The sequence below is a fragment of the Sorex araneus genome, chromosome 11, assembly GCF_027595985.1.
Source record: "Sorex araneus isolate mSorAra2 chromosome 11, mSorAra2.pri, whole genome shotgun sequence".
In the NCBI taxonomy this organism is placed as follows: Eukaryota; Metazoa; Chordata; class Mammalia; order Eulipotyphla; family Soricidae; genus Sorex; species Sorex araneus.
The window spans coordinates 27,475,591-27,502,585 of NC_073312.1; the positions used below are offsets into that span (position 1 = coordinate 27,475,591).

General features: G+C 46.2%; 1 protein-coding gene and 1 non-coding gene across 3 annotated transcripts in view; both read right to left on the minus strand.

Annotated features, from left to right (window-relative positions):
- Window positions 1-26,995, minus strand: part of CNNM1 (cyclin and CBS domain divalent metal cation transport mediator 1) — a 61,227-nt gene that overhangs the window by 22,564 nt on the left and 11,668 nt on the right. For both annotated transcript variants that reach the window (XM_055119572.1, XM_055119571.1), the window contains exons 2-3: window positions 5,472-5,615; window positions 2,081-2,221 (exon numbers count right to left, since the gene is read on the minus strand). In XM_055119572.1, coding sequence (XP_054975547.1) covers window positions 2,081-2,221; window positions 5,472-5,615 — 285 coding nt within the window. The remainder of the gene's footprint in view (window positions 1-2,080; window positions 2,222-5,471; window positions 5,616-26,995) is intronic.
- On the minus strand, window positions 15,345-15,453 carry LOC129399446 (U6 spliceosomal RNA). The gene has a single exon (XR_008627092.1). It is a non-coding gene; the product is annotated as a U6 spliceosomal RNA (small nuclear RNA).

Consider the following 26,995-nt stretch of genomic DNA (forward strand, 5'->3'; position numbering starts at 1 on the left):
AAAGTATGTGCTCCTGATCTCCCTGAACCCCTCCCCCAAACTTAAAAAAAAAGGACAAAAAGAAAAAGAAGATCATCTGGCCCATTTGTGACCACATGCATGAACCTGCCAGGAGGAGAGGCTGCCCAAGTGAGAGAGGCTGCAGAGGGGCAAATACCACAGGATGCCTCCGAATGACAAAGCCTGACATCATCCAACTCACTGAAGCAGAGAGCAGAATGGTGAGTGCTGGGGGCAGTGAGAGGGGCTGGGGAGCCTAGTGGTCAAGGGTAGAGAGGTTCAGTCAGGCAAGCTGAGTAATCCCATGAGCTCTAACATACTGCACGGGGCCCACAGCCAGCAGCCCAGTCATACATACTTGATTTGCCCAGAGGTCAATGCCATGTTGTTGTCTTATCACATTACTAATGATAAAGAAATAAAGTGGGAGAAAATGTTTGGAAGTGGTGGAAAGATTGATAGAATAGATGATGATGATGGTTTTCAAATGTTGGAAAAAGGGGTCAAAGAGATGGCACAGGGGGTAAAGGTGTCTGCCATGCATGTGGCCAAGTCTTAATCCATTCCTGGCACCATGTATGGGTTCCTGAGCATGGAGCCAGGAGTAACCCCTGAGCATTGCACATGCCCTCCCCCCAAAAAACAGATACAAGCAAACCAAAAAGTTCAGTAGGGATAAGTAAGTCTCATGAGCAATAAAGACCTTTATGAAAAAAAGAGAGAATTTAATCTACCTTATTGGTCTTAATTTTATATTGTTGAATGAAATGAAGTCAGCAACATGGATGGGAGTAGAGGATACTTCATTCATCGAATGAAGTCAGTCAGAGGGAGGGGGAAAGATACAGAATGATTGCTCTTTTGTGGGACTTAAAGAATCACAGCTAGGTAGCAGCAAAGGGCCGAAGACAACACAACAGGAGAACTGATCCATAAAACTGAGTAGGTGGAGGTGGGGGTTGAGAGGGAGGAGTCCTTGGGGAGGGAGGTGGGTACACCTGTGAAGGGTGTGGTCTGGGAATTATGTGTATGAGAGACAATCATTAAAAGTATTGTGAAGCCAGAACCTCAATAAGATATTTTGGAGAAAAGAATGAAATAAAATCAGTTTAAGAGAGACAATGAATTCTATGCCTGGTAAGTGCTTCTCCAGAGTGTGAAGCACTACTATGACGTCATGCCTCAGGGGAACAGATGTGATCTATTAATAGACGCGGACATTGCTCTGAGAGTCAGCCCTGCATCCTAACCACATCCTGACATCCTCGCTTGGCATCCACATTCTCTAACTCCTGGCTGATTTCTCAGCCTTTCAGATTTTTTTCAGCTTCCGAAAAATCAGGCAGTAGTTAAAGAGAAACCCAGAGGTAGCATTCCATAAGTTAACTCGGAAAGAAGCTCCGATCTAAACGCTTCTGTTCTTATTACCTGGCACAGGACTAGCACTTGTTCTTGACCCAATAATTCATATTGGGTTAATTATTGTGCTCATTAATGGGGTGTGACCATCCTAGGTCTGGATGAGGCTGGAGGGTTCAAAGACTACTTTCTCCAAAAGAAGAAAGAAGTGATTATTTGCATGCTCTACTTTATTTTTCTTTCTTTCTAAAGATTCCAAGATTCACAGTCCATTTCTGTCTTGGAAGAGCTCCCAGTCCTCGGGCTTCCATGGACCCTGGGAGGGCCGTGAACCCCAGGACCTTGCTGCTGGGGAGAACCATCTCTTCCCCGGGCCGCTGGAGAGGACACAACCTCCTTTCTCCTCCAAGAGCCCATGACGGACCCACCTCCAGCGGGGCACAAGTCTACCTGGGCTCCACCTGGAGGTGGGAGAGAGGAGGCAGGGACTGTCGCAGGGATTTCTGGAGCTTTCTCCAGCAGAAGCTGCAGAGCCAAACAAAGCTCACTGTGCGCCCTCCCTCCAGAGAGGATGGGGAGGGTGACACTGAGTTTGTGGCATCCTGTTCCCCTGCTGGAGACAAGGGCAACTCCTGGAGCAGTACCGGCTGCAGGCAGTGAGGTGTTCCAGATCCCTCCCCCACCCCTACACACACACACTCACACACGGTGCTGGTCCTACCTGTGGCCATGAAGCGGTGCGTGGCCAGCAGCAGTTGTGGAGAGATCTTCACCCGCATCTCCGAGTCAGAGAGTTTGAACAAGGAGAAATCATGTCGCTTCCTCTCCCGGTGAGGCACCCTCTGCTTCTTGCGATTGTCGGCTGTGGGGTCACAGGGGAGAGACAGCGGCTGCCTTGGGGCTGCTACTGCTGCTGCTGCTGCTCTCGGGCAGGCTTCCCCAGATGCACACGGACACGTCCTCTGGGACCACAGGGATTTCTGCCAACTGTCAGGCCCAGGGTCCAGCACAGCCCTCTACCAGGGTGAGGATGGATGTCGCTAAGGAGGAGAGGGTGGGAGCAGGAGGACCAGGGCCCTTGAATAACCATCTCACGCATGCACTGACACTTTGGTGGGGTCGAGAGGGAGCACCGGTTGGGCTCTTGGCCTGGCGTCCCCCCTACCAGCTGTGATGCTGTAGCATCAGTGCTCGTCTGAAGGGACCCCAGGGGCTTCACACGGATTAGCACCAGCTCTTCTGCTCCCCTCTGCAGCGAGCAGGAGACTCCAACCAGAAGGTATCTGGGAAACGCTTACAAGATGGCAAACATAAGGGATGATGTGTTTGCAGAGGGTGGCGTTCGAGCCACTGCCTTTCTGCTGTCCTCAGAGCTGGACTTGCCTGCTTGCTTCCTGTCAACCATGCTCTGAGCAATGCCCGAGGCCAGCCACTTGGGGCTGGGGTGAGAGCATGACCTCTTGTCACTCACAATTCTCAGGCTCTCCCCGTTGCTTTCCACAGTGGGTGAACTAGGGGAAGTCAAGGGGGACACAAGCACCGTCCTGGGCATTAACAGTGGTGTGTGTGTGTGGGGGTTGTCCTGTGGGGGTCTCAGCAGAAGCTGGGACCTGAGAGACTGAGGCAGTATATCTTTTCCAAATTAAATCCCTCCCCCCTTAATTTGTGAAACATGTCTTCAAGTTTGTATCAAGAGGTACGATTTCTTTGGCTCATTTTCTTTTACCCTTCCTTAGTTTTGAGTTACAAAAGTTCTTCTAGCCTATCTACCCTGTGCCAAGGGAAGCAATGAAAAACATTTGGGTTTTCTCAAAGCTCAGTCTGGACTCAAATGAGGCTGAGGGACCTTTCAGCACAGGCCGAGCAGATGCCATGAAACAAAGGGCTGACGCTCAAGGCCCAGGACTGGCTCTCTGGTGCAAGATCTCCCTCCTCTTCTATGTCTGCCACACTCCTGGGTTCCTGCTAGAAGGAAGAACTGACCTTCACATGTACCAGTCTTGCCCCAGACTCCAGCCTTTGCTGTCATCTGGCTCCAACTCTGACACTCCCTCCTGGGATTGCAACAATGAGACATAGACCCTAGTGTCTGCTGGGCTGGGGCCAGAGAAACCCACTGTTCCCCTTCTCAGGGCACTTAAGGAATCACGGCCGGAGAGACAGTATAGCAGCTAGGGCAGTTGCTTTCGTGCAGGATCCCGAGTACTGAATACAGTCCCTGAGCTCACTAGGATTGATTCCTGAGTGCAGGGCTAGAGTAAGCTTGAGTATAGCCAGGTGTGGCACAAAAATGAATGAAAGAAAGGAAGAAAGAAAGAGAGAAAGGAAGGAAGGAAGGAAGGAAGGAAGGAAGGAAGGAAGGGAGGAAGGGAGGAAGAAAAAAAGGGAGGAAGGAAAGGAGGGAAAAAGAGAGAGGGAGAAGGAGAAAGAGAGAGAGAAAGAAAGAGAAAGGAAAGAAGAAAGGAAGGAAAGAGAGAAAGAAGGACAGAAAGAAAGGAAGGAAAGAAAGAGAGGGAAGGAAGGAAGAAAGAAAGGGAGGAAGAAAGAAAGGGAGGGAGGAAGGGAGGGAAAAAGAGAGAGGGAGAAGGAGAAAGAAAGAAAAGGAAAGAAAGAAGGAAGGAAGGAAAGAGAGAAAGAAGGACAGAAAGAAAGGAAGGAAAGAGGGAAAGGAAGGAAAGAGGGATGAAGGAAGAACAGAAAGAGAAAGAAAGAAAGGAAGGAAGAAAGAAAGAAAGGAAGAAAGAAAAGAAAGAAAGAAAGAAAGAAAGAAAGAAAGAAAGAAAGAAAGAAAAAAGAAAAGAGAAAGAGAGGAAGGAAGAATGGAAGGAAGGATGGAAGGGAGGGAGGAAGGAAGGAAGGTTGAAAGGAAGGAAGGATGGAAGGGAGGGAGGAAGGAAGGGAGGATGAAAGAAAGGAAGGATGGAAGGGAGGGAGGAAGGAAGGGAGGATGAAAGAAAGGAAGGAAGGATGGAAGGGAGGGAGGGAGGAAGGAAGGTTGAAAAGAAGGAAGGATGGAAGGAAGGAAGGAATGGCATCATGGCAGAAGCTTATTTCTGAGCTTATTTCTAAAGGAGAGACTCTCCTTTAGAATAAGGATTGCTCAGGAGAACAGCAAAGCCATGGGCAAGCCACCTTCTTCCCTCTCTCTCTCCTCTGCATTTGCCTCAACAGCTCCTCTCTCTCCTGCAGCTGAAGGATGCGACGCTCATTGCCAGAGAAGTGGGCCTCTCATCTCTAATGTTGCTGACGGTCAGGGTGTTTGGAGCATGAAGGCTGTGAGGAGGTGATGACTCATGCAGGCGGCCAGCACTCCTGTCGGCCCCTAACGCTTCCGTGGGAACCCCTTCCCTAAGACCTCTTTGAGATGCAATTCTAAACTGAGTGTGGGGCAAAGGAGAAGGGATGGAGGAAGCAGCAGAGACAGCTCAGTTCCCATCAGGAGACAAGGAGGTTGGCCAGGGGCCTCACAGCCAAACCAGGCGCCTGCTATGTGCTGTGACTCTCCTATGTGTCCTCAAGCCTTGGTCCAGCTCCGTGGTTTGGTCTATTACTGGGAAGGACAGACACCCGCATGACTCATTGCCTGCCTGTGTCCGAACCTTTGATTGATAGCTGAGCATGAACCATTCCCACAGAAGGAAATTCCCAGGAGGAAAGGCATCTTGATCTAGGGGGGCGGGTGGATGGAACTAGCATTCCCCAGCTCAGAGATGAGTGCACCTTTGCAGGGTTGTCAGGGACCCAAAGGAATCTACACTGAGTCTGGCAGGAGTGGGTAGGAGGGTGAGGAAACCAGAAAGAAGGAAGCAGGGACCGGAGTTGGAGGGGGAGGGAGGAATGCGAGAAACCGGGGCGGCAGGGCTACGAAAGACTCACGGAGGAGCAGAGTCTAAGGGGGCGTTGAGGATTTTAGCTTAGCTGGCCGGCGGGTGATCTCATGCCCACTTTCAGTGCAGGCGGAGTGGATTAGAGCATTCTGCCCGTGCCAGCGCCTGGGACCGTGCACAGGGCTGGCCCGCCATGCTGGCACACTCGAGAGCTGACTCAGCCAGCCCCGAGACCTCAGAGGAACCCAGCGTGACCTCGGGAGACAGCCAAGGCCGAGCACTCACTGTACAGGTCTGTTTCGTCCAGGATCTCCGACTTGATGATCTCTTCGATGACGTCCTCTAGGGTGACGATGCCCATCACCTCGTAGAAAGGGTCCCCTTCTCCCTCGTTATTCACCCGCTGGACAATGGCCAGGTGAGATTTCCCTAGAAACAAATGAGTGCCCTAGTGAAGCCTCTGGGACATTTCCAGGAACTTTTCCACTGGAAGAAAAATGACACAAAGTCGCCCTTTGATCATCTTGGAAAGGAACCCATTTTAAGGAACTCCTTAGAAAGTGGACGTTTGTGCAGAAGTTCTTCGAAAGGCAGGTCTTTAAAAAATTTTTTTTGGTTGCACCTGGCTTAGGGTTTACTCAGGGCTTACTCCTGGCTCTGTGTTCAGGGATCACTCCTGGAGGGCTGGGGAGCCCTATGGGTGGTGCCAGGAATCGAACCCAGGTCAGCCGCATGCAAGGCAAGCACCTTACCTGCGGTTCTAGCTCTCTAGCTCTCAGAAAGGGGCCTTGGACCTTCATATCTGTTTCTTTTTAGAAATGACACAGACCCTAATAGAGCCCAACCCAGTTCAATGTGTTTTCTTCAGACTTTCACCTATTAGTAAGTATATCTAAACCAAATGAGCACGGGGCTAGAGAGAGAGTTCAGAGAACGGGCATGTAGCCAACCTGGGTTGGATCCCTGGCACCCCAGATAGTCTCCCCAGCCCCACCAGGAGTGATCCCTGAGCACAGAGCCCTGAGCACTGCTGGGCTCCCCCCACCCAACTAAAAAAATAAAAAAAGAAACCCAAACCAAAAAAACCATAAAACAAAGAGAATGATTTGCCTAAGTCAGAGGTTCCCAGATTTGTTTGGCCTAATGTTTCCTTTTCAGAAAAGCAAACAAACAAACAAACAAAAAAACCCCAAACCCCAAAACCTACTTAGCATGCCCCTGGAAATCTAACTCCTTTACAGCATGTCCCAATTGCACTGAGGCCACTATCCCCACTATGCGCTTCATCTGGGGGGTGTAGGGGGCATCACTGCCTACTCTGGGAAACGCTGATCTAACCAACAGAACGTGAGTTTGGAATCAGACCGGTAAGGCTAGCTGCCGTTTCCCTCCAGCTTAACCCATCCTCTGCCACCAACCTCCCAGTTACTGTGATGCAACGGAAACTCTCCTGAGCCTCAGGCTCCTCACGGAGGATTTGGGAATAATCCCAGCTGAACTGACTTTGAAACAAGGTCTCCGCAGAGCCCCATCTTCCAGGAACCCCATCAAAGTGCTGATGTGCTTAGCAAAGAAGCATCTTGACTCATTGCTAATCCCAGCGGGTCAGCGCCACCCCCTGGGGCCCTCCCCAGTGCTGGGATGTCATCCAGCTGGGATGCTGGGACTGTCCATCTTGCTGCACCTCGTCCCAATTCCTGACTCAACAAAATCTCTGAGCATAATCAAAGGGTGGCCATTTTATGACTCTGCCTTTTAGTGGGGGCTTGTTAGCAGCTATGGTAATGAGGATGACCTCATTTGAGCTACAGCTCAAATAACCTGTAGCTCAAATTCCCCTGTGCAATGTTTTTTTTTTTGTGTGTGTGTGTGTTTCTCAGTTTTTTCGACCACTCCAGGCAATTCTCAGGGGTTATTCCTGGTTCTGCACTCAGGAATCACTTCTGTGGGCTCAGGGTCCATATAGGATGCTGGGAATCAAACCTGGGTCAGCCGTGTGCCAGGCAAGTGCCCTACCCACTGTACTATCCTTCTGGCCCCCAATGTAGTGGTTCCCCAACCCCCCACCCCAGATTACAATATACCTTAGTGTAGCAAATCATCATGGGGTGGTTTTTGGGTTATACCTGGCAAGCCAGTGCCCTTCTCCATCTCCCACTATGTTTCTTTTGATTTTCCTTTCCTTTCCTTTTTTTTTATTTTTAATTTTTTAAATTGAGCCATCATGAGACACACAGTTACAAAGCTGTTCATGATCAGGTTTCAGTCATACAATGATCCAACACCCTTCCCTCCACCAGTATCCATTTCCCACCACCAATGACCCCAGGTTACCTCCCACTACCCCTCCTCCCTCCCGCAGCCTGCCTCTATGGCTCTATGGCAGGTACTTTCCTTCTCTCCTTCCCTCCCTCCCTCTCTCTCTGTCTTTGTCTCTCTGTCTCTCTGTCTCTGTCTCTCTCTCTCTCTCCTTCTGGGCACTAAAGTCTGCAAGTGCAGTGGTTTTTAATCCTTCCTAACTTCTCCATGTAGACCACTGACCTAGTTACTATATAGAAACGCTTTGTAAACACAGTTACAAAGGTAGTTTGTCAAGGGCAGTTCATTGTTTAGCTACACATTTAGCCCTGAGTTAGTTATTTTTGTATTGCCTAGCAACTGAATAAAAATCATTATGCTATTGAGCTCTAACTATACCTGGGTTTATGTGTATCATCCCGGTCTCATTAGAAGCCTCCAGGAAAGTACCATTATCATCTCCATCTGGCAGATGCGAGAACTACTGATTTAGGATAGCACAGTTTGGTTAGACAACATGGGATGGTTGAGGCGCTTGTTTTGCATGTGGCTACCGAGTTCAATCCTGGGTATCACACATGGGCTTCCCAGCACTTCTAGGAGTGAGCCCTGGGCACTGCCACATATGGGCCCCCCCCCCAAAAAAAAAGGTCACAGTTTGCAAGGGGCAGACTAGATGGCAGACCCGGTACTGAGACTGAGTCTTACCTCAAATGCTTCACGTTGGATTGCTTTCCACTATTGAGATCCTGTTTTAAGATGCAAATCCAGGTGAGTCATTTCCTTGGCTAAGATATTTATGGAAAAATATCTAGCTGGAGGGCCTGGAGTCATAGTACAGTGGGTAGGGAGTCCACCTTGCATGTGGCCAACTGACCTAGTTCAATCCCTCGCAAACCATATGGTCCCCTGAGCTCGCCAGGAGTGATTCCCGAGTGCAGTTAGGAGTAAGTTCTGAGCATCACACTTTGGGTGTAGGCTCCCCATTCCATACACACACAAAAAAACAAAACAAAAAAAGAGCTGTGTGTGACCCAAAAACAAAACATAAAAGAAAGAAAGAAAGAGAGAGAGAGAGAAAGAAAGAAAGAAAGAAAGAAAGAAAGAAAGAAAGAAAGAAAGAAAGAAAGAAAGGAAGGAAGGAAAAGAAAAGAAAAGAAAAGAAAGAAAACAATGATTCATGCTTTATCATTGTTACTCTTAAACTTTTTCTTGGTCATTGCTAGAAACATCTGGTAGGGGTAGTCAAGTTGTCGGAGGCGTCATTTTTATTAAAATAAAATAATAATTTCTGTATTAGGTAACCAGATCACAAGATAGTTGCCCAGTGGGATTTTTAATTGGAAAGATGGTATTTGTATCACTCAAGAATGGTGTGTGTGTGCTCATGTGCACATTTATGCATGCTTGCTTGCTTTTCTGGATCATGTCTCATCCTTACATCATAAGCCCTTCCAGACATACATCCAGACTTCAGGACATATAGCCAGAGTTTCCTCCATAAAAATACCTGGGAACAGAACTAAGACTGAGTAAATTTAGTATCATCTACATATATCAACAACCCATTGGTGATATATGTGGATGATATTTAAGTTTAGACACTAAAATCTTATACAGTGTATTTTATAAAATACATTGGAGGTTGTTCCTGTGTATAAAATACACAGCGGGTAGGGCATTTGCCTTGCACGCGGCCGACCCGGGTTCAATTCCTCTGTCCCTCTCTGAGAGCCTGGCAAGCTACTAAGAGTACCCCACCCGCACGACAGAGCCTGGCAAGGTACCCGTGGAGTATTATGCCATAAACAGTAACAACAAGTCTTACAATGGAGACATTACTGGTGCCCACTTGAGCAAATTGATGAACAACAGGATGACAGTGCTACGACAGTGCTACAATGTATTTAGGGGACTGGGGAGATAGTAGGGTAAGGCCTTTGCCTTGAATGTGGCCGACCTGGGTTCGATCCCTGATCCCTGGCATCTCATATGGTTCCCTGAGTACCACCACGGGTAATTCCTAAGGGCAGAGCCAGGAGTAATCCTTGAGCACCACTGGGTATGCCCCCAAACCAAAAATACAAGCAAACAAAAAAATACAATGTATTTAAATTCCAAATCAGTGGTTCTAAGATTATCATTCACTGAAATCACTGCCCCCTACCCAGCTGGACTGAAATGCTTCCAGCTTAAATTAGAGTACACTCATTTTCAGTATGTGCTCAATTTAACGTCCTCCCTTCCCAACACACTGTTCTTAAACTTATGGCACCTGTTCTCACTTTTCTGCTAACATGTGTTAGTAGATGCCAAAACAAATGACTGGCATAATAGAAAAATGTGAAAAAGGGATTTCTTAAATTTATTTTCTATAATGGGATAATTCTTCTAATGCAGAGCCCTGAATATACCCAATATAGTCACACTTCTCGTCACTGAGAGATTAATCCATATGACAGAATGGAATAATCAGAAAAACACAATGGATTAAACAGGAAAAGACAAATCAACACTTGATGACACTTCACAAAAGTCCCCACAACTTACATCCCCTTGAAAATTCATCACTAAGCTACATGTCATAAGGTCAGTTGGAGGACACTACATGTTTCCCAGGAAACTGAAGTTTTATTTTTTTATTTTTATTTTTAAAATTTTTTATTTTTAATTAGTGAATCACCGTGAGGGTACAGTTACAGATTTATACATTTTTGTGCTCATGTTTCCCCCATACAAAGTTCGAGAAACTGAAGTTTTAAGTTTTAATTATGTACTATTAAAGACAATGAATTGGGGGATCAGAGAGATAATACAGGGGTTAGGCACCTGCCTTGAATGTAGCTGACCCTGATTTGACCCCTGGCATCCTATGGTCCTCTGAGGACTGCTGGGCACAGCCTGGGAGGCCCATGAGCATCCCCATGTCAGTATCCCTAGCACCACATCCTCTACCTGAGCATTCAATCATTGCCCCAGTTAGCCGAGAACCACAGGGAAGGGACTCTGGGCCTCCTGAGCACCACTTGGGATGCCCGACAACAACAACAACAACAACAACAACAACAAAAAGTATGGGGCCAGGAAGATACATCAACAGGCTGAGCCTTGCAGGTGGTAGGCCCAGAACAGATCCCCAGGAATACAGGTAGTTAGGGGGCAAGCCAAGCCTCTTCAACAAATGGTGTTAGGAAAACTGGTTGGTCACATGTAAAATAATGAATTCAGACCACTTTCTAATATCATGCCAAAAATTCAAATCATAAAAATGGATTCAAAACCTTGATATCAGAGGCTGGAGTGATAGTAAAGCAGGTAGGGCACTTGCCTTGCATGGGTTTGATCCCTGGCATCCCGTATGGTCCCTGAGCCCAGTCAGTAGTAATTTCTGAGTACAGAGCCAGGAGTAACCTCCAAGCATCACAGGGTGTGGCCCAAAATACAAAAAAGAAAAACAATGGGATAAAACCCCTCAATATCAGACTTGAGTCCATAAATTACATTGAGGAAGATATGGAAGCTGGAGCAATAGTACGATGGATAGGGCATTTGCCTTGCATGTGGCCGACCTGGGTTCGATATCATATGTGTCCCCTGAGCACTGAGCATTGCTGGGTGTGACCCAAAAAGCCAAAAAATATGATATTGAGGAAAATAGAGATAAACCATTTCAAATCTCTCATATGTGGGATATAAAGAATCGTGGTAGAAACTGAAGCTAGAGGTATCTTTAATGATTCAGTAACATTGAACCAAGCAAAATGAAATGAAGATAATCAAAATGGTCTATATCAAACGAAGAAACTTCTGTATCTTTAAGGAAACAATGACCAAAATAAAGTGACATCCCACAAACTGGGAGAGAATATTTTCCCACTACTCATCAGATCACTGTATCACTGTATCACTGTCTTCCCGTTGTTCATCAATTTGCTCAAGTGGGCACCAGTAACATCTCACAACAAATTGTGATACTTGTTACTATTTTTGGCATATCGAATATGTCACGGGGAGCTTGCCAGGCTTTGCCATGTGGGCAAGATACTCTCAGTAGCTTGCCAGTCTCTCCCAGAGGGGCGGAGGAATTGAACCTGGGTCGACTGTATGCAAGGCAAATGCCCTAACTGCTGTGCTATTGCTCCAGCCCACTCATCAGATAAGGGATTGATATTCAAGATATACAAAGCACTAGCACTCTACACAAGGAAAACACCAAAAAATGGGGAGAAGAGATGCACAGAAACCTACCCAAAGAAGACAAAAGATAAGGTGGTCACAAAGTTCACAAATATGAAAAAATTCCCAGCATCACTTACCATCAGGTAAATGCAAATCAAAACAACAATGAAGTATCATCTCATACCAGTGAGAAAGGCAAACATCACAATGAACAAGAACAAGAACAACAAGTGTTGGTGTGGATGTGGGGGGAAAGGAATCCTCATTCACCGCTGTTGAGAAAGACAACTGTTCCAACCTGTGTTGGAAAAAACACGGACACTTCTCAAAAAACTGGGAATTGAGCTTTCACTTCTAGGCATCTATCCCGAGGTCTTAAAACTCTATTCCGAAAGTGCCTTTGCACACCTATGTTGCAGCACTATTCACAAGAGCCCAAGCCTGGAAACAACCCAAGTATCCAAGAGCAGATGACTGGATCAAGAAACTATGGTACACAGTGGAATATTACTCAACCTTAAAGATAAAATCATGTAATTTACTGCTAAGTGAGTTAGCAGTAAATATCTGGAGAATATCAGGTTGAGTGAAGCTAGTCAGAAGGAGAGTGTCAGACACAAAATGCTCTCTCTCTCATATGTGAGATATAAAGAATCCTACTAGAGGAAGAACAAATGCTCAAAGGCAACAAAACCTGAGAACAGATCTTAGGTAGGAAGCTTACCAGAGGGATGAGAGAAGGGAAGGGGTCATTGGAACAGTGATGAAGGGAAGCGGATACTCTGGGGGAGGGTGCAGTGCAGAAATGTTTCATGTATGAAACCCTAATAATAACACTTTTGTAAACCATGGTGCCGAAAACAAATAAAATAATCTTTATATTTAGAGAGACAGTACAGGAGGTAGGGTTCTCGCCTTTTTATTAATAAAACTGTTCATTGAAAAAAAAGTGATAAAAAGGAAGCGGTAGGCTTGAAAGAGGTAACCTATATAATTTAGTAGAAATAAGAAGGGCTTCATAAAAAGAGAATTGGTTGGAATGAAAGGGCAATATTAATTGGACATGCGTAGGAAGGCAGGTAAAATGTGATCACTATAGTGTTCTAGAATAAGAGACATCTGAAATAGACACGGTAAGGCCCCTGAAACTAGAAATGGGGGAGGACCTCCCCCCCCCATCATGGCAGTGGAATAAGCAGGGGTGAGCTTTTCTCTCTGATGAATGGGAGAGAAGCCAAGGACCCTGGGGGCCTGGGTTGGGAAGGAAGCCTAGAGATTCTCTTACTGAAGATCTTATCAACCCTCCAGGCATGACATGAGTCTTAAACATTAACTGGGGTCCCAGAGGGCCTTCTTTCTGAGCAAATGCTGGGTTTCCTTTCCATAAATGGAGGCTGTGTTTACTTCTTAATGGCAGACTTGGGGGAGTCACTTACACTTTGGCTGTGCCCCAGTTCTGCAGGCCTGAGAGGGTCTGTGAATGAGAACTTCACAGTCTTCCTGCTGTGCTGCTCCAACCCAGACAGGCAGAATTTCCCAAGTGCCTTCTCACGACACAATCCTTCATTTCTATTTCCTTCCAACTTTCTTAAGAAAAAATGTAGGAAGTTTGTGGAATAATTTAAGCTAATGATCATAATCAGGAAACGTTTCGTTACTAGAGACAAGGAGAGTAGACGGCAAAGCTGTGCTTGAACGTCAGATGCGGAGGAGCAGAAAAATAAGGGGCAAAGTGAGTTTCCCCACATGCTCTCACCCTTGAGATAAGTCCAAAGCACGTGGCACACAGAACCATCCATCCAGCCGCTAAGAACTCTGAAAGTGCCAAACTTCCCACTCACTAATTTTAAGAGCTATTTTATAGCTCACTAAGATAAGCAGTAGAAAGCAAATGATCTGGCAGGTGACATGAAAACTGCGTCTAATGAAAAGCTATGGTTTTTCACAGGGGCAAGGAGGGGATTTGGAGGAATGAAGGTGGGGGGGGGCATTTGTGGTAGTGGGAGGTTTCTAAGACTTTGGTGGAGGGAGTGGTGATAACTACACACAGAGAGGGGTGAAGCTAGTCTTGAGATGCCATAAAATTGCAAACAAGTGGGGCTGGAGTGATAGCACAGCGGGTAGAGTGTTTGCCTTGCATGCGGCCGACCCGGGTTCTATTCCCAGCATCCCATATGGGCACCCGAGCACTGTCAGGAGTAATTCCTGAGTGCATGAGCCAGGAGTAACCCCTGTGCTACGATGGGTGTGACTCAAAAAGCAAAGAAAAAAATTGCAAACCAGTAACAAATCAATTAAAACGATTGGGGCAAGGGTGTCAAGGGGTGTTGAGGAGGATCAGGAGCCTGTACCAGTGATTGTTGGCCAACAGGGTTGGCGGACCAACACAGAGCCTGAGGACGTGGCTCAGGCCCTGAATTTCCCGGGTGGTAGAGCTTCAGGGCCTCCGGGGCCCCATGTGGTGGTGCTTGGGGAACCATATGGTGCCAAGGATTGAACTAGGGACAGTTGCATGCAAGGCAATACTTAACCCTTATGCCATCTTTTCTGCTTCCCAAATTGATTTTTAAAGCCTATTTAGTGGAGGCAAATGGTAATTCTTTAAATAGAAAAGTAGTGAACACTACTTACTTTATGAGGTATTTTTACATGTCCCGTGACCATATTCATGGCACCAATTACCAACAGATGGGAAATCTCTAGGCTCAGCTGAGAGAGACAGTGGTTTTTTCCAGCAATGAACTTTTTGAAAATTAAAGCTACAGCTGAGCCTGTTACTGTAAAGAGCAGATTTTATTCTAGGTTCATGGATGTTCTACATTTTATAATTTTTAAATGAAAAGCCTTTTCCCTCTTCCCTTCTCCTTTCTTATATCTGGCACATCGTTGATGTGGTGCCCGCACACTTGGTCATGACACACACATCTGATTGTGCGCTCACACACTCAGTCAAGTTGCTCACTGGGGGCCAGACTCATTTGCAGTGACGCCGTGACACACATTCTGATTGTGATGCTCATCAGGGTGAGCCGCATGCAAGACAAATGCCCTACCCACTGTGCTATTGCTCCAGCCCTGACAATTCTTAACTGTAGAGCTCACTCCTCTTATAGTCCTTGTGCTCCCTGGTGGGGGGCTGGGGGCTTGGCCCCAGTTGTAATTGCACACACTGGAAATTGCACATTCTGTTTTGTGCTGGGGGACCTTTTAATGCACGGGGCAACACTGAGTATCAAATTCATGGCATCATGCTTACAAGGCCAGTGCATTAACTACTGAGCATCCCCAGACCCTAATGTTTCTACTGACACTGGCTTGACTGTGTTCAGTCTTAGCAGAAGTCTGGCCTGATCCAGAAGCCTGGCCCGAGTGGCTTGGCAATATCTGTCTCTCCAGACTCAGAGCAGGAGGGGGTGGGCTCTGTAAGTCTTGGTTTGTTTCCCTCCAACCTTGGCTGCTTCCCCCAATCTCGGAGCTACAATCTCAGCTTCATACTCTCCTCATCCTAATGGGAGGGAAAGTAGGGGACAGACACTGTAGTGTCAGCCTTGTTTGATCAGTGTTGGGATGGTTTGGAACCAGAGAAGTAAGCCCAGGATAACACCTGTCTGGGGTTAAGTCATAGTTGAGCCCTCCAGTAAACAGGTGCCCTTGGTAAGACCTGCTGTGCACAATGCTTTGGAACATATGTCACCTAGTTCAATGTTTTGTGTCATTATTGTATATGGGACATGCTAATCTTCTCTGTATTGATCCAATTTTAGTATATGTACTGCCAAAGTGAGCATACCTTGTTCAATATTTCACCTGGTTGGCAGTAAATGTTGGTATCATTTGAGACATTTAAAATGCCTAAACACTAAAGGACGAAGGAAAAGGAACACTGAGATTTTTACTTAGTCCTGGTGCCTTGGGTGCACTGGGTGAAAGGTCACAAGATGCTCACTAAGATTAACTTAGATTTTACCAACCATGAGCAGAGAGTCAACTGCATTTCATGTTTCTCTCAGTAGTTTTAATATCTACATCAATCTTATTATTTTCCTTCAAAATATGTAAGCATGACCAGGGCTCAGAGAGATAGTATAGCTGACCGGGTGCTTGCCTTGCCCGCAGCAGACCTGGGTTCAATTCCAGGCATTCCATATGGTCTCCTGAGCACTGCCAGGAGAAATTCCTGAGTGCAGAGCTAGAAGTAACCTCTGAGTATCTCCAGGTATGGCCCCAAAACCAAATGAAATAAAAATACATAAACGTGGCAGCACTGTAGCACTGTCATCCCATTGTTCACTGATTTGCTCAAGTGGGCACCAGAAACGTCTCCATTGTGAGAGTTGTTACTGTTTTGGGCATATCGAATATAACATGGGTATCTTGCCAGGCTCTGCTGTGTGGGCAGGATTACTCTCGGTAACTTGCCGGGCTCTCCAAGAGGGATGGAGGAATCAAACCCGGGTTGGCCGTGTGCAAGGTAAATGCCCTACCTGCTGTGCTATTGCTCCAGCCCTTGTAAACATGGTAACCAAAGAAATTAAAATATTAGGAAAAGCATTGTGCAATAATACTTTATTCTTTTGCACATTAAAAATAAATAAAGCCACAAGACACTGAGTACTCATGAAAAGACAAGACTTCCAAGAATAAAAAGGCAATAAAATATAATAAAATAAAAAGGCAGTCAGAGTGGCCACTGCAGAAAGCCTTTTCTCCATATAGGGCAGGGGGTGGTACAACTGACGTTGGGCAGCGTGGCTGTTTACTGACCGCTTGGGCTGAGTGAGCTTGCCAAGGGGCCCCTTAAAGCTTTTGACCCCAGCACCTCTGAGATAAGCTTGCAGTCCCACATGATCTATGGGACTCCCCGTGGGTCAGAGGTCAATCAAAGTTCCCGCTACTGAAAATCAAACTGGTCTTCTCTGTGCCCTAAGAATCTGAAGAGCAAATCTTGGTGCTGATTACTGGAAGTGCAGGATCTCACCACCACCTGGCAGTAATAGACTCAAACTCAAAGGGCAATTCGATTGTACAGACATTGATTTTAAAGCAGTGGTTCTCAGCGAGGGCTGACTTTGTCCCAAAGGGACAAGAGGCAATGTCTGGTGACAATTTTGGTGGGTTCCACACCCCAGATGCACAGGACAGAGCCCCCAGGGAGGAAGGGCAGGAATGCTGCAACTGGAAACTGCTTCCGAGACAAAAACTGGGAGATGGCTTCAAGATCACAACAGTGTTTGGGATCTTCAGAGGCTGAAGCATCCTCCAAGGGCTGAAATCAATAGAGCCTCATCTCCTGATGGCTCATGGAGGAGGGCTCCCGAGGACCTTGTTAGCACCCCTCCTCTGCCTTAGAGTAAATAATTGATTCTTCACTCCTTCAAAAATAGCTAGAATGATTCTGCAAGGTAACTGTTGCCAAGATCAAATGGCAGCCAGGAGGAAATCTTCTTGCTTGGAAACAGAGAACCAAGGAAAGCAAAAATCACTTTATGGTTTTATGGTTTCTACTTTATGACCTTCACCTTATAAAATAGAGAGGCTTCCGATAGTTCCCCACCACCGCAGGACGGAGCACCACAGAGAACCTAATCTGTTGAAAACTCTAGGTAGTAGAGCTTTGTGGCTGAAAATTCAAGGCCTTCTCAGATTTGGGGTGGGTGACGCCCCCACTCCTCCCACTACCTCCCCATACTTCCTGAAGACCCGGAAGCCACATACAGGTAAGTATTTCACTGCCCAGTTTAATATTCTGGATTTTCTAGAGCACGTGGCTGCATTCATGGCTGTGCGATGTGTCTAAACGCTACAGCACTGGCATTCCAGTAGGATTATACCAGACTGGAGAGGATGCAATGCAGAAGCCACCCAATGTCGACTAACAAAAACATTTACATAACATAGAGGCTTAGCTTGCAACAACAGCTTAGTAAAACCTCAGACAAGGACTTAATGTCCCTATAGTGAGATACAACAATTTTCACAATATTTTCTATGGAAATAATTTAGTCATCATTCTTTAAGCCATTATAAATAAATTATTGTTTATAATTTTTAAAAATAAATTTATAAAGTTTATCATCATCATCCCGTTGATCAGCGAATTTCTCAAGCGGTCTCAGTAAGGTCTCCATTTGTCCTAGCCCTGTGATTTTAGAAGCCTCTCTTTACTCATCCTTTCCAATGGTGCTGTATCTTTCAGGGTCAGGGGAATGAGACCCATCATTGTTACTGGTTTTGGCATATGAATACACCACGGGGAGTTTGCAAGGCTCTCCCATGTGCGCAAGAAACTCTCGGTAGCTTGTCAGTTCTGCGAGAGGGAGAACAAGGCAATAAGATGTTGGGCGGCTGCTTTGCAGCCACGTGCTTCCGGAAGCTTGGTTTTATAGCCTCTGGATGTTGGCCATTGGTGGGATTACACAGCGCCGGGGACAGTCCCTGAATATGACCGTCTAGCTACTGGAAAATGGCGAATCTGGGTTCAAGAGGCTCACTCCCGATCTGAGCAGGCTTGGAGGTCTCAGCCCCGGGTCCCACACATCTGGGTTCCTCTGCCAGTTCCTTCATGCGAGAGGCTTGAAGCATGGCTGTGGCTAGGCTCCAGAGGTCTTTGGCTATGGGAGCTCTGCTTGGGGTGGGGAGGGAAACTGAACCCCCCCCCCCTCCAAGGGGCCCCAGGGAAGACAGCCAGGCACAGGGGCAAGAGACTCTGAGTCGCTCTCTTCCGGGAGTTTGGTTTTATAGTCTCTGGATGTTGGCCATTGGTCAAAGTTCATAAATTTATTTATAAATAAATAATGCATTATAAATAAATTATTGTGGGCCTGCTATGGGGGCAGGCTTGAGAGGTGGTTGGGAAAATGGAGACAATGGTGGAGGGAAGGTGACAGTGGTGGTGGGACTGGTGTTGGAATACGGAATGCCTGTAACAAATCATCATGAACAACTTTGTAAATCACGTGTTTAAATAAAGTGGTGTGTGTGCGTGTGCGTGTGCGTGCGTGTGTGTGTGTGTGTGTGTGTGTGTGTGTGTGTGTGTGTGAGACCAGCAAGACTTATGCCAGGTACCATTTACCTGTCTCAATTTACAATAGTTTATTACCTGGATATCTAAATTAGTGCCTTACTAATTTTGACAACTACAAATAATTTAGCCAGTTCATGCTAACATATTAATGAGTAAAATCAACTAAATTGGCAAACAGAACTTTTGATATAAATTTTATAACATTATATTATCTTATTTTACATAAATAGGAAAGAGAGAGAATTTTATTTTATCATGGAAAACTGAGGCCCATTAGTTTATTGTTATTTCTGCATTTCATTTTCTTAAATATCCACTAACAAAATAAGGACTTGTACTGGCACTATAGTAGAGAAACTATGTAAATTCCTTAATTCTAATATTGCAAACACATAAAAAATAAATGAGGTGCAAAATGGGAAAAATAAATAAAATAGAGACGTTTTACCCTAATCTTCTGCCATTATCCTGAAAGCCTTTCCATTGCTTTGGCAGGCACTCTTGAGTGCTTCTGCTCTCGAATAATGGTCTTGGTGACCCTCTACGACCTCAGGTGTGCCGCCAGTAGCAGCACTGACCTTCTCTAGGGCTTGGGCGGAGGGGAGGGTGGGCAACAGAATCAGGATCTCGATGAACCGCTGTTTTACAAAGAACTCTGAACGACTTCATCCTCACTGGAGCTGGGGCAGCAGCTGCTCTTGGCACTATAGCACAGAGCATGACCCTTGGACCAGAGTACTGTCCTCTCCGGGGAGCCGGGAGAGAAGCACAGTCCAGACTCACCCAGCAATCTGAACCAGAATCTGCACTTCCTTAAGATGCTAAGGCATGTCTGAGAGCACAGACAGCTGCTCGACTGCCCTGGCAGCCTGGGAGTGGGCTCAAAGGGTTGGAGTATTCGCCATTTGCAGGGCGAATGCCTGCGGGAGCATCACCAAGAATAACTCCTTGAGTGGCCTCTGGACACCCAGTGGCCCCTAAGCCCCACAAGAAAGACTACCCTGTTTCCTTCCTACCCTTGTCACCCGTATTTTACTGCTTCCATTGTGGATTTCTTTAAAATAAATATATCTCGAAGTTTCTAGCTTTGTGATCCACTCTGGCAGTCTCATCTGTTTTGTTTTGTTTTGTTCTGTTCTGTTCTTTGCTTTCTGGGTCACACCTGGCGATGCTCAGGCTCTGCACATAGGAATCACTGCTGGTGGTGCTCAGGGGACCATATGGGATGCTGGGATTTGAACCTGGGTCAGTCGTGTGCAAACTTACTCCTGGCTCTGCACTTAGGAAACACTCCTGGTGGTGCTCAGGGGACCATATGGGATGCTGGGAATCAAACCTGGGTTGGCCGTGTGCAAGGCAAACACCCTACCCACTGTGCTATTGCTCCAGCCGTGGTAGTCTCATCTGGAGTGCTTGAAAACCTACTCATGGGTCAGCAATGTGGCTCAGTGGTCAAGCACAGCTGAGTTTGATACCTGGTCCTGCACAAATACAAATACTGACACTAAAGCCCACTTTTACAGGTTCTGAAATGATTGATCTGGGGTGTGGGGCAGGTTCTGGCATATTCACAACGTCCGCAGTGACTACTAGGGGTAGAGTATTTAAGTTCTTGTTCTAGACCTTGGTCCTCTTTTCTTCTCCCCCCTCTCAATGATCTAAGCAGAGCCACCACTTTAAATATGTCCATCACTTCTTTCCTGAGAACTAAATTTATCTTAACACCAGTGTCTGTTCTGAACTCTCATCTCATTTTAGAAATTTTACCTGAACTGTCCCTTTGTCTAGATGACTAAGGTAAACTGGAACTCTGAGCTTTAAGATCTATCCTCATGCTTCCTTCCTCTTTATTATAGTCCATAGCACCATCCACCTATCAGTTACCAGGAGCCAATTTTCACCTAATTCTCATTGTTCCTACCAATAAAAAAAAAACCCACATGCTTCCAATTTTTCTTTTTGTCTTCATTCTTTTAACAAGTACTTACAGTTTGCCGACTAAGTGACAAGTACCTTTCTAGACACTAGAAATGCACAGTGAACATAATGGACAAAATCATTCCCTTATATATTTTGTATAATAATATGTGAAGATGAGAGAGAATAACCCAGATACAAATATAAAATCTATAGCACAGTGCTATGGGAGAAGCAAAACCAGAAAAGGTGATGAGGAAGTGTGTGTGTGTGTGTGTGTGTGTGTGTGTGTGTGTGTGTGTGATGAGGGGGCAGGCATGCCAGGGAGAAATGCCATGAAAAAGGTGAAGTTTGAATATGGACTGAAGTAGTGAGACAGGAAGTCAGTAGATACCTGGGAGTTAGAAAAGTTATGGAACAAGAATTGGTAGAGTAACAGGGATGCTTGAGGCATTGCAGCATGGTGCAATGCAATTGCAATAAGGAAGCAGCATGGTGGTTGCAGAACAAGCGAGAGGACAGGAGTAGCCGAGGTCAGGGTTGAGCTTGGGATAGGAGCAGCTCCACACAGCCTGCATGACTTCTGTAGTATTTGGACTCTGCATGAGATAGGTAAAAACATGGTAGACTTTTGTGCCTTTCCTTTTTTTAAAAAAATGATATAATCTAATTTATGTGTATTTTGTGTGTGTGTGGTGGCGGGGAGGGGTGCATATCTCGAGTTGCTCAGGGCTCTGTGCTTAGGAGTGACTCCTGGTTGTACTGGGGGACCATATACGATGCCAGGAATGGAACCAGCGTCAGCTGCATGTGAGCAAGTGCCTCTCCCTCTGTGTTCTCTCCCTAGGCTTGACTTACATTTTAAAAAGAACTCTTGAGCTGCTGTTTTCAGAACAAAAACAAAGAAAGGCTGGTCCCCGGTGTCAACCACAAGCACCTAGCACCTTATCTGAGCCTCTGCGATAGGAACCCCCTGGCACTCACCATAAAACATGTGATCCCTGGCCAGCACCACAACTAAAGAACTGTGAGCACCGAGAACAGGTATATAAGCAAACTAAAAGTATGTGATCCCCAGCAAGCACCCCAACCAAGTGTGCAAGTAATACAATCATGTATGCCACCCCCCAGTCACTGCAGCAGCAAAAACAATGGGAAGGAAAGGGGGGTGGAGAACAAGTACAAATTGAGCACAAGTAAAAAGAAGAAGTAAAAGCTGAGACCTCAAAGGAAGTGTGGGCATTCAGCCAAGGGAGCAATAGCTGGTTGCCTGGATGGAAAGGGAGGAATTGGAGGTGGGGACATGCAGTCAGATTGTGGATTGTTTGATGTGCTGAAATTGGAGCCTACAAGGGGGGGGGAGGGGGAGAGAGAGAGAGAGAGAGAGAGAGAGAGAGAGAGAGAGAGAGAGAGAGAGAGAGAGAGAGAGAGAGAGAGAGAGAGAGAGGGAGGGAGAGAGAGATAGAAAGAGGGAAAGAGAGAGGGAAAGGGAGAGGGGGAGGGAGAGAGAGAGGGAGAGAGAGGGAGAGAGAGAGGGAGAGAGATATTTGGGCATGAACAACCAGATGACTGGCCCTGCAATTTAGGGAGTCTGGGAAGAGTGTGTGAGATGGAGGTTTGGCAAAGAGAGCAAGAGTTTCATTCTGGGCAGGTTTAAGTAAAATGCCTTTTCAGACATCCCATTGGTGATGCCAAGTAGCAGTTGGAAATGGAAGTGCAGGGTTGATGGCATCTTTGGGCAAATGAATCAAAGTGACCAAGGGATAAAAGTAGAGGAAAAGAACCGATTTCCAGTATTTAGAGATTGCAGCAGGGCCACGTCTAATGCCACAATCTCTGAGCATTGGCCCTGGGTAGAGCCTGTTCCAAGTGTTAAGGACATTATGAGCGAGTATAACATAGGCGGAACCAGTCAAGGAGGCTAGGGAGGAGTTGGAAGGTAACGCAGTCTCAGAGATGCCCCCACTTCCAAACGCTAGTGTCTAGTCCCTCACTTCCCGGATAAAAGCACTACCATCCTAACCAACTAGCCTTTTGTTTTTCCAAGTCAAAGCCATCGAACATACTAAAATCAGACTAAACCCACTGCTTCTAAACATTATCCCCCTTCTCCAAAACACGTACAGTTACTCCTATGGAGGTCATTGCTGAACTCTTCTTCCTGCCACTGAAGGTCTCCATGGGTTTGGGGAATATACCATGCCGGCTTTCCCCTATTTTATCAGAGTGTATTATACTTATTCTCCATTCAGTAGTGAACTGGTTTGGGGCTGGAGAGAGAGTACAGCAGATAGGCCACTTGTCTTGAATGTGGCCAAGCCAGTTTCACTCCTCAACACTGAATATGGTCCCCCAAGACCCACGAGGAGTGGCCTCTGAGCACAGAGCCCAGAAGCAAGCCCTGAGCACTGTCAGGTGTGGTGCCTCTTCCCCAAATAAACAGCATCAAGGATACTGAGAGAATAAATGGTAAAAGCAAATTCTGGACTTAGACCCACCTTTACCAAGGGTTTGTGGAATGTTTTAAGACACAACTGAACAAGGCAGGAAACTATAAACCCCAGAACCTTAGAGACAAAAATCATTTTAGCGGCCACCTGGGGGGTGATTTTCTCTTTCTCCAGGCTCAGGTTAACACCAAACTCTCGTGCTTAAAAAAATTTACCATGGTGTTCTAGTGAAACGAATCAGAAGGAGAAAGACAAATACTGGATTATTTCACTCACGTGGGATATAAAGAATGAAAGCAAGGGAACAAAGAAAGTCGAGAGAAAACAAACCTTTGGGTTCTGACCACAGAACTGAGCTTAGCAGAGTGGGGCAAGAGGCGAGAAGAGAAGAGGGGTCCTGTTGGTCCGGGGTAGCGGGCAGCTGTATTCTGGCACTTGGGCATGATGTGGTCACATGCCTTGGGAGAGGAGTGAGAGAGTACTGCTAAAACACAGACTGTCTTGTAAGCCAGAGCTATCTCGGCGTTAAAAAACAAAAGAAAAAAATGGTAAACAGTGGGTGATCCTGACAATTATTTTTGGTGGGGGGGGGGTCACACCCAGCAATGCATACATGCACTCAGGAATTATTCCTGGCGGTGCTCAGGGGACCATATGGGATGCTGGGAATCGAACCCAGGTCGGTCGTGTGCAAGGAAAATGCCCTACCTGCTGTGCTATCGCTCCAGCCCCTGATCCTGACTACTTGGCAAGTGTTAGCTCATGGTGTCATTCTCAGGCCACAAACCAACCCCAGACATGAGGAAGATATACTGAAAGGTAGACAGGCCCGGCCTGCGCTATCCAGCAGGGCACACAGATTAGTGGCTTGAGCCAAGGTTGGGCCTGGAGGAATCGAGGATAGGACTCACAGGGGCTCTGTCTGAAGGAAGCCGGACCACCTGGATGACCTGCCTTCTGAGCAGCTCTCATTCCAGGTGGAACAGCCTGCCGACATGCCAGCGTTCTCTGTGCTGGTTCTGATTTAAACCCGAGAGTGCGGGTCAACCTTGCCACCCCCGTTTCCAGGTTTGCTCCTAGTGGTGATTCCCACACCTTCTACTCTGGGCACACATTCGGGCTTCCTCACTTCCTCACGCCTCTCCCAGGGGAGGTTGTTAATCCTAACACCTTTGAGGATACTGAGTTCAGAAAAACTAAGTGACTTGCCCAAAGCTTGTCAAGAGTTAGTATGTCATGGTGCAACTCCAGAACTTGAGGCCTGTGTGCACCTCCTACACGTCTGCCCTGCTCTCGCCAACACGCTTAGCAGTCTTCAGGCCAAACCTCATGTTTCCTGTCTTTACTGAGTGCAGTGCAATGGGGGCTGCTATGGTAAGCCGCCAACACCTGTAGGAAAGTGTGCAGTTTCTACCAGCACCTCACTCGTACATGTCCCTGGGAGAAGGTCTTTGAATGGGAAAGGGGAAAGAGGTCATTCTCTCCCAACAGTATTTCCTGGGTCCAGGCCAACATTCCTAGATCTAGTCCAGTATTTTATTTTAGTGGACTGCTTGGAGCATTGATGGCTTTTGTTGCTCTGGGCTAGAATCATGGCTTTTATTCCAGTTCGTTTTAGGGATGCAGATTCGAGCATCTGTGCAATGTTCCCTCTAGCACTGAGACACATCTCTGCTCTTCTGAGATCTTTGTTTCCATGGTGACTGATTAGTATTATTCTTCTTGGCATGGGAAATTTGAGGAAGGGGCAAGTGATGGGGCGGAGATCCAATACTGTTGACAGGATAAATGAAATGTCAGGAAACTGCCATAATGCATACGTGATCTCCTAAGCCACATCCAAACGACAACAAAAAATTTCCACTTCTGCATTTTGCTTTCTCTTTTTTTGCAGTTCTGGAAATCAAGGTCCGGGTCTCACAAATCCATCGCTGAGCTACACCCCTAACAATAATTCTTACTTTTGTTTTCCGATTCTATACAGGATATTGACAGGGGGAGAGAACTTGTTTTGCCAAATGACTAACTAGAGAGAATTCATTTAATTAGGTCAGCAAGGTAAAAAGTGAATAGAGGATACCCTGCTTTAATGAAGTGCATTACCATTATCATGTTCCTATAAATGTAGCATCATTATCTGTGCATTAAGAAGATGGAAGATAAGCCTCAACCGATGGGAGAGTGACCTGACCCACGTGACCACAAGTAATAAATGGGAGACGCTGGAATCTGAACCCAGGTATATTCTGGCTCTTCTTTGGTGGCTCTGTCTGAGGGTCATGGAAGGTCACAGTTACAGCTTTTGGTTCTGTCTCACTCACCATTATTCTGCAGGACCTTCAAAGGACCGTTAGCACAAAATAAGTTACTGTTTCAAAAATATTTCCAAATCAATACAGACCTTTTAATTATAAGAGTATCATGTCTATTGTTGTTATTATTATTATTTGTCCTCTCTAGATCCTGATTTTCTGCACCTTGAAATGAAAGAATGGGAGCAAGAGATCATCTGTTTCATTCCTGGCTCTAAAATTCTACTGTGTGGTAAATCTAAATAGTTCTGGGTTTTACTTTGGCTTTGCAGGGTGCTTTTTAATGAAGACAGACCAAAATCTTAGCGTGCCAACAGTTTCAGACTCTGGAGTGTATAAAGGGCGGTGAAGCCTTGCAGTTTATATCTTTAATATCGAAGTATTTCTTTGGAATAAGATGAGCAGTTAAAGCGTTTTCATCTATACAATCAAATCAGGAAGAGAAACACAAAGTTCTCTTGCTAAATCTGCAGCAACCACCTTGATCTTGAAAAACAAAATTGTCCCTTTATCTAAGTTAAACATCCAAAAAGGTTGTCCTCTGTAGCAATTGTCCTGCTCTATTTTGTTGAAAATGGAGTAATCAACCTTTTTCTTTTTTAAAACCGCACACATGTAAAAATCTTGAGCCACTAAAAGGCAATTATTAAAAAGTCAAGCATGTCACCCAGAGCACCATGGCAACCAGCATCACCGGGGCATAAAAAATAGTTCTTAGTCACTAGGCTCTCAGCTGGTTGGCAGCTTGGTTTGCTAAGCAACACTGCAAAAATAGCAGAGTAACAGCCCATTATCTGGAGGTCTGGCTTTGCAAAGCTTTGAATCTGGTCCCAGGGGGAATTATCCCCTTCTCTGTACACCAACCCCAGACTCTAGGCACCCAATCAAAGCTTAATCCATCATTTATTTAACAAATATTTACTGAAGCTTACTGTATACTAGTCACACGATTGCCAACACGTGTATTTACTTGGTTTCTCAGTTCGACAGACACTGAAGCAGACACAGAAAGAGGGTTTTGTAATGAGAGCTGGGAGGTGGGGGGCAGGGATTGCTTCAGGCTGAAAGAACCAGAAAAGTAGCCTGAGAACTGCCTTATAATCCGGCATGAAATGACTTCATCCTCATGATCGTCATCCTGTATCATCACGAGAAGACCAAGTTCTATTTAGGCTCCCTGGCTAAGAAAGGGAAGGATAGATATTATCACCACCCAAAATGGTTAACATATACAGTTTTGACATTTGGAGCGAATAAAAATCAGTTTGACAAGTACCTCACTTGGCTCGGTTCCCCCACACTCTGACGGAGACTGCCTGTGCCCGTGGCTTTGCCACCCTCCCGAGCAGTGTGGGACCCTGCTCTACTTCGACTCTCCAGCTTCTGCCCTGTCTCCTTGGCCCCTTCCTCTCTACAGTGGTTATTGGACTCCCTCTCCTTGCCCATCCACCAAGTATTCCCAGACCTCTCAGGCCCCCTTCTGTTGCATTGCTTTTTTTCTTTCTTTCTTTTTGGGTCACACCCAGCGATGCACCAGGGTTATTCCTGGCTCATGCACTGAGGAACTACTACTGGCAATGCTGGGGGACCATATGGGATGCTGGGAATCGAACCCAGGTCGGCCGCATG